The sequence below is a fragment of the Schistocerca nitens genome, chromosome 9 (genome assembly GCF_023898315.1).
Source record: "Schistocerca nitens isolate TAMUIC-IGC-003100 chromosome 9, iqSchNite1.1, whole genome shotgun sequence".
Lineage (NCBI taxonomy): Eukaryota > Metazoa > Arthropoda > Insecta > Orthoptera > Acrididae > Schistocerca > Schistocerca nitens.
Window position 1 is genome coordinate 54013033 of NC_064622.1, and position 12477 is coordinate 54025509.

A 12477-nucleotide genomic window follows, 5' to 3' on the forward strand; every position below is an offset into this window, starting at 1 on the left:
GCATCTGTGTTGTCTGTCAATTTGAAACCTCCAGTGACCACTTGTAAACTTGATACAACATACACACATCAGAAAAAGTTTTGCATCACCACGGTTCCCAGAACTCCTGAAGAGAGACGTAGACTGTGGATATTGTAAAACAGACATAGTACCTTTGACTGTTCAGAGAAGTTACTAAGCCGCCCAAAGATGTAAACATCCGTGCTTGAGCAACGCCTGTTAGACTGAGGGGGTCTGACAGCCTATCAGTTCCAGTCATTCCACGAGGATAGAGGTACACGGCTCGTGTCGTGTGTAGTTCAACCATGCCTAGACGGTCGATAGCGCGGTTGGATGGCGTCCGCATTGTTACTTTGTGCTAGGAAGGGCTCTCAACAAGGGAAGTGTCCAGGTGTTTCGGAGTGAACCAAATGATGTTGTTCGGACATGGAGGAGATACAGAGAAACACGAAATGTCGATGAATGCCTCGCTCAGGTCGCCCAATGGCTACTATTGCAGTGGATGACCCCTACCTACGGATTATGTCTCGGAGAAACCCTGACAGCAACGCCACGATGTTGAGTAATGCTTTTCGTGCAACCACAGGACGTCGTGTTACGACTCAAACAGTGCGCAATAGGCTGCATGATGCGCAACTTCAGTCCCGACGTCCATGGAGAGGTCCATCTTTGTAACCAAGACACCATGCAGCGCGGTACAGATGGTCCCAACAACATACCGAATGGACCGCTCGGTGTTGGCATCACGTTCTCCTCACCGATGGTTGTCATCGAAGGCGCCGTAACGGCTGTACGATACGTGATTGCCATCCTCCGACCGATAGTGCAACCATATCGGCAGCATATTGGCGAGGAATTCGTCTTCATGGACAACAATTCGCACCCCCATCGTGCACATGTTGCGAAAGATTCCCTTCAGGATAACGACATCGTTCGACTAGAGTCGCCAGCATGTTCTCCAGACATGAAAACTATCGAACATGCCTGGGATCGATTGAAAAGGGCTGTTTATGGACGACGTGACCCACCAACCACTGAGGAATCTACGTCGAATCGACGTTGAGGAGTGGGACAATCTGGACCAACAGTGCATTGATCAACTTGTGGATAGTACGCCACGACGAATACAGCCATGTATCAATGCAAGGGAACGTGCTACTGGATGTTAGAGGCACCGGTGTGTACAGCATTCTGGGCCACCACTTCTGAAGGTCTCGCTGTAGGTTGGTACAAAATGCAATGTGTATTTTTAATGAGCAATAAAAATGGCGGAAATGATGTTTATGTTGACCACTTTTCCAATTTTCTGTAGAGGTTCTGACACTCTCGGAACCGAGGTGATACAGAACTTTTTTGTGTGTAAATAGAACTCTTGCATCTGTGCCGTATCTGGCACCTCTCTCAACTTGGCATCTCAAGTGGTCATTTCTGATTGCAATTTGTTTTGTACAGAAATGTAACACCTGTAACTTATCTCGAACTTGTGTCAATCTGACAAACTGTAGTAGCCGCTTCCAATTGTGTTATATCACATACAGAAATCTTACATCTGTAGCCACTACCAATTGTGATACGTCTCGAACGTAAATCTTCCATCTGTGGTTCATCTGGCACATCCCTCAAATTGCCAAAATTAGTGGCAACTTCTGTGATACATTATCTACAGTGATCTTGCATCTGTGTCGCATGTGGCGCGTCTGTCTACATGCCATGCGTAGTGGCTGATTCTAATTGTGATACCTCACGAACGGATATCTTGATCTGCGGCACCTCTGGTTCCTACCACAATTTGGCAACCTAAGTGGCTCCTTCTAATTATGATACGTCACAAGCAGAGATCGCACATGTCTAGCATATCTGGCATCTAATAAGAATATGTCACATGCAGAGATCTTTCATCTCAGGAGCATCTGCTGCATTTATCAACTTGCCGCACCTAGTGGCCACTTCTAACAGAGATACATCTTGTACAGGGATCTTATATCTGTGGTACATCTGACACATCCATCAAATTGCCGCGCTTAGTGACCGCCTCTGAATGTGGTATGTGAAACACAGGAATCTTATATCTGGCGTGCTTCTGTCACCTCTCTGAACTTGGGACAACCAGTGTCCGCTTCTAATTGTGATACATCATGTACAGGTATCTTGCATCTGTGACACGTCTAGCGTATCTCTCAACTTGCCGACTCTAGTGAGCACATCTCATTGTAAAACTTCTCTTGCAGAGATCTAGGATCTACAGCGCATCTGGTACCTCCCTCATGTTGGCACCACTAGTGGCCGCTTTTTACTATGTTTCGTCATCTACAGAAATCTTATAGTTTTGACTTGGATGTCTCCCGTTCTTGTTGGCATCCCTAGCTGCAATTTGTATTGCTTGGGTCTTAAACTGGTCCTTAGTGCTGTCTAGATTATATCAGGGTTTCAAATATTTAATATAATCATGCTGAGTATCCCATTTACACTTTCATCTCCCGATACAACTGCTATTTTACAAGGCTGCATTCATACGTTTCCAGCTTGAGAAATACTTTGGTGTCATATTGCACCTCAACTGGTGTACTAAACCACACGATATATTTCGCACAGAAAACCTATGGTACTGCCCTCTGAAAAATAGCAGGCAATATCACCACCGTCTGGTAACTCCATGTAATCTAGTGATAGACTTCAGCTGGATTTGGCGCACCTGTAGAAACTGATAACCTCTCCGCCTTCCAGAAAATAGATAAGATCTAGAGGCGGTTTAATGTACTGTATGTCAGCGTGGTTTCATGGGATATTAATAGTTTGGTGTCTGATATGCTAATGCGATGCTTCAATTGAAATTTGTTCCCAGTGTTCACGTTCATTATGAGGCTTAACAGACTCCATAAGTGCAATCTGGTTGCCAGCACATACTGATTTATCTTGTAATTTTGTTATTATTTGTTCTAAGTTTGTTGCTTCCTATGTACATGGTGAGGCATATAAAAGTGTCCCAGAGAACAAGTTCAAGGGCGCAAGGAAATACAGCAGAGGAGAGGAAATGCAGTGCTAACTACACTATAGCAAAGGTTGAAAGTGACGATCATTCAAGTCTTGGCTCTTTTCGGCGATGGTCATTGTACGGTCTGCCATCGGGTTCCCCTAAATGGCAGGCACCACGCATAACAGCCACGCTATGAGGGAAACAAACCAACATCCAAACAGGCGAAGACATCAGGTAAACACGCCGAAGATTCCAGTCGTTTAATAGGAACCTTTCCTTGCAGAGGTCGCCGCGACATAGCCGGCCACGGATTCCTACGCCGTGTTTCTATTGGCTCCAGCTCATTATATAGGCCCGGCCGGTCGAAGGCAGACCAGTCTTCGTCCGCTGCTAATGGCAACCGCTATAGCAGAGTCTCCGAGAAGATATCACCGAAGTCGCTGTACTACATCGCCGATCGAAGTACCATCCGACCGAGAGGAACCACATCCATCTCCATCTCCGGCTAGATCGACGGACGTCTACATCTATTGTACAGCCAGCTACTGTATTGTAGAAGTTACGTTCAATAAACTGTTGGAGAATATAACAGTCAGCAAATTGCTGAAGGCGGATCGAAGCTGGATTGCTGGAATTGCTGCAGTCCTATCCGGAATGGTCTGTTGCAGTTCTTGAAGAAGGGCTGTTGCGATACACCTTAGGCTTGAGGGTTCCCCACACAAAGTAATGGCACACTGGCAGATCACTTGACCTGGGTGTCCAGCTACGGCAGCGACGACATTGACCTCTTCTAACAACTCTGTCAGGCGTGAACACTGTGTAAATGTGCTCCGAGGTTCGGCCGATTGCATGGGCAGTTGCTCCATCCTGTTGGAGGTAACTGGAGGTCTTTCCCTCCTCCGTTAATGCTCCCACAAACGGCTCCAAAATGTGGGCTATCTAACGCGCACAAGCCAGCGTCTGAAGAAAAAAGACGGGACCAATAATGCGGCGTGCAGACACTGCACACCAAACCCCAACCTTCTGATCGTGCAGTGGTATTCTCCACTGCCCAGAACCTTTGATTCCGTGAGTTGACATAACAAATCAGGTGAAACAAGGCTTCATCAGACATAAAAGAACAGATTCATGCCCAAGCCATTAATTGTTTTCCCAGTGAACACCCACTCATAAAACTGGAGGCGCTGAGGAGCATCTGCTGCTTTTGATGCATCAACAACAGGAGTTGGTAGGGATACACGTGCAGGTGCGTGTGGAGTATTCGTCCGCATGATCGATGTGATATGGTGGTGTTTTGCGAGAGGCGACGGGTTGATTTGGTAGGACCCTGAAGCATTTTCTGGTAAACCGCAGCCACATGTTCTGGTGTGCGGGCATGTTTCGGAACGAATTTTGACTTGTTCAAAAGAGATGCTGTCTGACTCCATTTTCGGACTAATCGTTGCACGGACACTGTTTACTAGCACTTTGACACCACTGAACTTCACGGGAAACAACTGGCCACACCGTTTCTACGACTTTGCTGTCACGTAACTCCCTACAGCGCATAGCCGCTGCTCCACTGTGAGTACCGGAGCCCTCTTTGCACTGCTCCACTTACAATGACACAGCTCGCACTATGCTCGAATCGGTGCGGATTACTTAGCGAGAAACACGTGGCATGCGTGTCACGGCGAGTTGTTAAATGCATACATTCACGTCCAGTCGCACCCACTCGTCCAGGCCACTTTTATTTGCTCCATCCTGTATTTGATTACGAAACCGTTGTCGGCTCCGAAACAGTCCATAATCGACTAGAAATCTACTCTGAAGGAATCAGCTGGGGGTTTGGAAAAAGACGGTCGTGTCAAACCCAGCTTGCGCTATTCGTCCACGAGACTCAGAGGGCCATACACACGGGTTCCCAGGTAGTTGCCGTGTTTCTTGCCTTCCGCAAGGCGTTCGGTACAGTTCCCCACAGTCGTTTAATGAACAAAGTAAGAGCATATGGACTATCAGACCAATTGTGTGATTGGATTGAAGAGTTCCTAGATAAAAGAACGCAGCATGTCATTCTCAATAGAGAGAAGTCTTCCGAAGTAAGAGTGATTTCAGGTGTGCCGCAGGGGAGTGCCGTAGCACCGTTGCTATTCACAATATACATAAATGACCTTGTGGATGACATGGGAAGTTCACTGAGGCTTTTTGCGGACGATTCTGTGGTATATCGAGAGGTTGTACAATGGAAAATTGTACTGAAATGCAGGAGGATCTGCAGCGAATTGACGCATGGTGCAGGGAATGGCAATTGAATCTTAATGTAGACATGTGTAATGTGCTGCGAATACATAGAAAGATAGATCCATTATCACTTAGCTACAAAATATCAGGTCAGCAACTGGAAGCAGTTAATTCCATAAATTATCTGGGAGTACGCATTAGGAGTGATTTAAAATGGAAGGATCATATAAAGTTGATCGTCGGTGAAGCAGATGCCAGACTGAGATTCAATGGAAGAATCCTAACGAAATGCAATCCGAAAACAAAGAACGTAGGTTACAGTACGCTTGTTCGCCCACTGCTTGAATACTGCTCAGCATTGTGGGATCCGTAACAGATAGGGTGGATAGAAGAGATAGAAAAGATCCAACGGAGAGCAGCGCGCTTCGTTACAGGATCATTTAGTAATCGCAAAATCGTTACGGAGATGATAGATACACTCCAGTGGAAGACTCTGCAGGAGAGACGCTCAGTAGTTCGGTACGGGCTTTTGTTGAAGTTTCGAGAACATACCTTCACCGAAGACTCAAGCAGTATATTGCTCCCTCCTATGTATATCTCGCGAAGAGACCATGAGGATAAAATCAGAGAGATTAGAGCCCACACAGAGGCATACCGACAATCGTTCTTTACACAAACAATACGAGACTGGAATAGAAAGGAGCACGGATAGAGGTACTCAAGTTACCCTCCGCCACAGACCGTCAGGTGGCTTGCGGAGTATAGATGTTGATGTAGATGTAGATGTACACTTGCTTATTACCTTAAACAAGATTTTCTTAGTAGCATACTATGGTACACTTTATTTGACAACAAAGTATTTCCATTTAACATAGTTACCCGTTCTGTTGGATTTGTCCGCTCCAAAATGGATGTATTGATAGTCATCACATCTTCTGCTAGCGACTATGGCAGTTGTGATGCGCTGAACGGCGTTCACTAGCTGGGAGAGGACGGGACGCCGTACATGATCAGCTGTCAGCGTTTCCGCGTTCCACTCTGTGTCGTTCAACCTGTTTTTTCAAAAAAAAAAAAAAAAAAAAAGACGCTTAGTTACTAGATCATTTGATGTAAAAATTATACTCTGAAACTTTTTTGTAGTTTATAGAACGGAACAGTGAAAGCTAAACTCATTTTACCTCTTCCGAAAACTTTATGTTTTTCTTTGACAGGGGTGCGCGGGTCGTTAACAGATGATCCAAGATATTAGATAGAGTTATTATGACGTAAATTGTGATTGGTATTCTAGACTTCTGAAATTGGTCGCTGTTAAAATACAATAATACCTATGCAAATATTTCTGTTATTGGTAAGTCAGATATATGTACGGAATTGTTAGTTCTTTAAATTGTTCTACTGTTGTAATCGAACTTAGGTAACGGACAGGTTTAGTTTTTTTTAGTAACTGTTAACATTTTACCATGAGTGAGAAGTGTGGGCTTTATCGTAGGTTTGTGAGTAGTGGGTTACGGTGAGATATTTGTTCAAGGCAATTTCATTGGGGGGATTGCAGTGGGGAAGCCACTGGGAATTCTCGCGAGACCCTCTCCTTAAAATGCAGAATTTGGAGCAGAAATAAGCTGATAAAGGGGCAGGAGCGTAAGATGTGAGCCCTTCAGGTGGAGTTTCAAAATGTAAAGGAGGAACTAGATAAGTTGAAGAGGGTAAGGGCGCTGGGGGATGGGGACTGACAGTTGGTAAGAAGGCAGCTAAGAGGAGGAGATATTAAGGCAGTTCTGTTTTGTGTGTAACCAAAAGATTATACCAACTGTCAGAGTTTAATGGAGAGGAGCCTGTTGTAGATGTAGGTGTAGGAATCATGCAGAAGTCCTCAGTTGCAAATTCTACCGGAAAAAGAAGGTTCCGCTGCTAGGTAGTTCGCATGGCAGAGATGTGGGCTAGAAGTTGCAGCAAGTGTCGGGGGACTCAAGTCCAGGTCACCAGTATTGTGAAGCATAGAACAGGATTGGCTCAGGTGACTGTTAACGTGAGAGAATTATGTAGGAATTTTACGAAAGAGGATCAGGCACTGAACGTGGATAGAGCTGGAAATAGTCTTCTTGCGACTGTTTCAGCGTCATGATCGGCCTCATCTTAACGCTGCTGCTAGGCATGTTAACATGGGGCTGAACAAGGCGCTGATGGCGGGGGGCATGGCTCACACTGCAGTCGTGCGTATTGAGTCTAGCACTAGATCGCGTTTCACTAGGCATGGTCTGCACCGTAATAGGCATGGAGAGGGGAGGCTGGAAAAACTTATAGGTGACAATGTAGTGGGTGGTCGGACCACTCACGGGAAAGTTCCTGTAGTAGTTGGTGGCTTTAAAGCTGCACCTTTTTTTTTTAGAGTGAAGTTAGCTGATATCCTTACTTAAAGGAAGTCCCTCCAACAAAGGAACCATCTTCAAAGGATGTCAAGTATCCAAGTAGTGAAGGCATTAGCATGTTTCATCAAAATATAGGAGTTATTAGAGATAAAGTTAGTGGAATGTTTATAGATGTTGACTCTGACATTATTAGTATATTGGAGCACCAATTAAATAATTTGACAATTCACAGGCTTCCTTTACCAGGATACAAATTAGCTGGCTGCTTTTATGGAGGTTTCTTGGGGAGTGGGAAAAGGGCCACGTACGTAAAAAACAGTATTCAATTTGAGCCTGTAGACGTATCATGGCACTGCAATGAACAGGTATTTGAATGTTCTGCATGGGAAGTTGAATTTTGTGGAACTAAACTTCTAATTGTTGATGTTTGTAGATCCCTTATCTCTGACTTCAAAACATTTCTGCTGAAGCTAGAGAGGACTCTTGGTTCAATTTATAGGAAGTACGAAAAATTAGTTACACATTGTGACTTCAATATTAACTTTGTATATGACTGTGCAAGAAAAAGGACGCTAGAAGATCTCCTAAATTCATATGATCTGATGCAGACTGTGTTTTTCCAAACCAGGTTGAAGGGGAATAGTAGCACACCCATAGACAGTATTTATATTCCTTCTTCATTGTTAGATGGACATTCTGTTAGTAAAAGGGTGAATGACCTTTCAAAACATCGCGCACAAATATTAACACTAAAATGCTTTTGTACTCAAACAAATGTTATTTATAATTACAAGCTAATCCAATGGCAACACAGTGTCTTTTAAACCTCGTTAAGGTACAAGAGTGGCAGGATTTTTATAGTGCCAATAACACAGATGACAAATATAATGCTTTCCTTAACACATTTATCATGCTGTTTGGAAGTTGCTTTCCATTAGAACGTTCTAAACGCGGTACTAGCAGTAAAAGGAAGACTAGATGACTAACTAATGGGATAAGTATATCATGTAGAACAAAGTTTGGATTATATCAAAACGTTAGAAGTAGTCACAATCGAGCTACAGTAGCCCATTACAAACTGTATTGTAAGGTGCTGAAAATGTTATTATGAACGCCAAGAGTATGTGGTATGCAAATAAAATAGCTGATTCACAGGATAAAATTAAAACGATATGGTCAGTCGTTAAGGAAGTGTCTGGTCAGCAGCACAAGGTCGACGATATAAACTCAGTTCGTAGTAAAAGTATTTATGTTACTGATAAGTCAGATATATGTACAGCATTTAACAATCACTTTCTGAGCATTGCTGGTGAATTAAATAGAAACGTAGTTTCCACAAGGGATCATATAACTCTCCTGGAAAATGCTTTCCGAGACTGATGTCTGAAATATTTCTCTGTGATACTGACAAGGGGGAGACTGAGTCAATACTTATGTCACTGGAGACTAAGGACTCTCATGGATGTGATGGAACAACTAGCAGAATATTAAAGTACTGTGCTGCACATGTTAGCTCTGTAATTAGCCAAATTTGTATTTTCGCTTTAAGAATGGCCAGTTTCCAAACCAATTAAAGTACTCAGTAGCATAGCCGCGCGGTTTAATGCGTTGCTTCCCGAGCGGGAAGGTGTGCCAGTCAAATGGTTCAAATGGCTCTGAGCACTATGCGACTTAACTTTTGAGGTCAGCAGTCGCCTAGAACTTAAAACTAGTTAAACGGCACTAACTTAAGGACATCACACACATCCATGCCCGAGGCAGGATTCGAACTTGCGACCGTAGCGGTCGCTGGCTCCAGACTGTAGCGCCTAGAACCGCACGGCCACTCCGGCCGGCGGTGTGCCAGACCCTGGCACGAATCTGCCAGGCGGATTGGTGTCGAGGTCCGGTGTGCCGGCCAGCCTGTGGATGGTTTTTAAGGCGGTTTTCCACCCGCCTCGGCTACTGCAGGCTTGTTCCCCCTATTCCTCCTTAGTTACACTATGTCAGCGATTGTTGCGTAAATACTGTCCACCACGCAAACATTTGGGGTTACACTCGTCTGGTATGAGACGTTCCCACTATGGCGGGGGGTCGTTCCACTCTGAGCCGAACCTCACAGTAACCCTGGGTTCGGTGTGGGGCTGCGGTGAGGTGGGTGGACTGCTGTGGCCTGTTTTGGGGTTGTGAACCAATGAGTGCTACGGGGGGGGGCGGGGGGGGGGCAAGCCTTTCCGTCCTTTCTAGGTCCCCAGTTCAATACGCAGTACACGCAAGCACCTACACGCTCACGATCACTCGGTAGTGAAACCGCCTTATAAAAAGCGAGAAATGGATAATGTAGACAGTTTTAGACCTATTTCTTTGCCATCAGTGTTCCTAATATTGTTGAAAAGGCTTGGTATGTAAGAATAATTAATCATTATTATTCACATAATTTGCTATCAATTGTACACTTCGGGTTTAGAAATGGTTTAACAAGTGGAAACGCTATATTGTTTTTTCTCTTTGAGGTACTGGTTGAACAATAGGTTTAGAACGCTAGGGATCTTTTTTAATTTAACTAAGGCGTTTGATAATGTTGATCACAAAATATTGCTCCAGAAGTTGGACCATTATGGAATATGGGGAGTAGCTCACAACTTGATCACCTCTTACTTTAACAACAGGCAGCACCAGGTCTTTATCCACAGTGTTGAGAATTGCTGTGACGTGGGGTCTGAGGAGTCATTGTCAAATAGAGGGAGCCACAGGGGTCAGTACTGGGACAGCTCATCTCCCTTATTTATATAAATGATATTCTCTGTAGTAATACAGGTGATTCTAAAATTTTTCTGTTTACTGATGACACTAGATTGGTACTAAAGGGTGTTGCGTGCAAAACTGGCATTGTTTCAAATAGTACAGTTCATGACATATGTTCATGGCTTCCAGAAAATAAACTAATGCTAAATCGCAGTAAGACTCAGTTTTGACCATTTCTAACATACAATTCAACAAAATCCGACGTTTTGGTTTCACAGAATGGGCATATGATTAGTGAAACTGAACAGTTCAAATTTCTAGGTGTTACATTAGATAGTAAACTGTCATATGAAGCCCACTTTCAGGACCTTGTTCAAAGGCTTAATGCCGCCATTTTTACTATCGAAGGCTATCTGAAGTAAGTGATAGTTCGACATGAAAAGTAGTGCCTATTTTTCATTTGCTTATGAAGTATGGTATTACATTTTGAGGTTTCTATTTCCACTCTCCAAGGACACTTTTGACTCTGAAACGGGCGATTCAGGCCATAAGTGGTGTAAATTCGCGAACCTCTTGTCAAACCCTGTTCATTAGTCTGGGTATTCTGACACTGGCCTCTCAATATAAGTATTTACTGTCGTTTCTTGTTAACAATATTAGCTTATTCCCAAGAGTTAGCAGCTTTCACTGAGTTAATACTAGGCAGAAATCTGATCTGTATTTGGATCGCCCTTCCTTCACTCTTGTGCAGGAAAATGTGAAGTACACTGCCGCATCCATTTTCAATAAGTAAAAGGAATTCAAAAATCTTGGCAGTAATCCACATGCTTTCAAATCGAAACTGAAGAGTGTCCCCATGGATTACTCCTATTCTATAGCGGAGTTTCTTGAAAAATAAACCTGATTCCTGTGTTATACTGTTAATATCGTTTACATAAACTTATGGTTTATCTTTCTTGGGTTCATTAAAATTTTATTTTAGCTGTTATTATTTTAATGTTGTAATTCCATGTACTGACACGTTCCATTACCTTGGAGATTTCTCCTCAATTTGTTCCTACGGAGCTAGACGTGTAAAATAAAAAATAGACCACTCATACAGGACAATGAAAGGACCTACGACGGGACAACGGAAGGTTCTAGATTACATTAGATTAGATTAGAGTAATTATTCATTCCATAGACCCATAAAAGAGGGAATCCTCCTGGATGTGGAACATGTCAGATAAACACATTACAAAAATGTAATTAGAAAAACTTGGGTTTCATTAATTTTAATTATCCTCAGTCAATAAACAATAAAATTATGTACATGAATTAAAATGTAAACTTCTAATATTTACAGGTTCAATACTTACATCTGCATTCATTAAATCCATCATTCAGACATTTGCTAGTTTCTTGGCTATTACATCCAAGTATTGCCAAAAATGAAAGTAAATTATTCATTTCAGTGATCCTCAGTTAAGAACAGTCAGATTATGTACAAGATTTAAAGTTAAACTTCCACGATTTACAGACTTAAGATTTACATCTGCTATCCATGCATCCATCGTTCACACAGTAGATAGTTACTTGGCTGTTACAACCAAGTATTGTCAAAAATTAAAGTATAATAAATTTTCATTAAAATGGTCTACTGCACTTGCTGAGAAACCCATGGATGGAATAGAAGGAGTTGACCACCAAAAAGTCTTCTAAATTATGTTTAAATTGTGCTTTGTCTAAAACCAAACTCTTAATGGTTGCTGGTAACTTATTGAAAATATGCATTGCTGAGTACTGGGCTCCTGTGTGGGCAAGAGTAATTGATTTTAAAACTTTATGTATATTGTTCTTAATCCAAGTATTGATACTGTGTACTAAGCAGTTAGTTGGAAAAAAGAGATGTATTATTTACAACAAACTTCATTAAGGAATAAATATACTGAGAAGCTGTGGTTAATATGCCCAATTCTTTGAATAGGTTTCAACATGATGTTCTTGGATTTACACGACTGATTACTCTTATTATACGCTTCTGCACTCTAAACATTTTTTCTCTGTTTGTAGAGTTACCCCAAAATATGATACCATATGACATAATGGAGTGAAAATAAGCAAAATATGCCAGTTTTTTTATATTTATATCTCCTATGTCTGACATCATTCGCATTGTAAACACAGACTTGTTTAGGCACTTTAGCAGTTCGT

The 12477-nt window shown here is 42.7% G+C and overlaps 1 protein-coding gene across 1 annotated transcript in view; it reads right to left on the minus strand.

The window, feature by feature from the left end:
• Positions 1-12477, minus strand: part of LOC126203406 (uncharacterized) — a 169160-nt gene that overhangs the window by 113022 nt on the left and 43661 nt on the right. The window contains exon 3 of the mRNA XM_049937710.1: positions 6074-6246. Within this exon, the coding sequence (XP_049793667.1) occupies positions 6074-6246 (173 nt within the window). The remainder of the gene's footprint in view (positions 1-6073; positions 6247-12477) is intronic.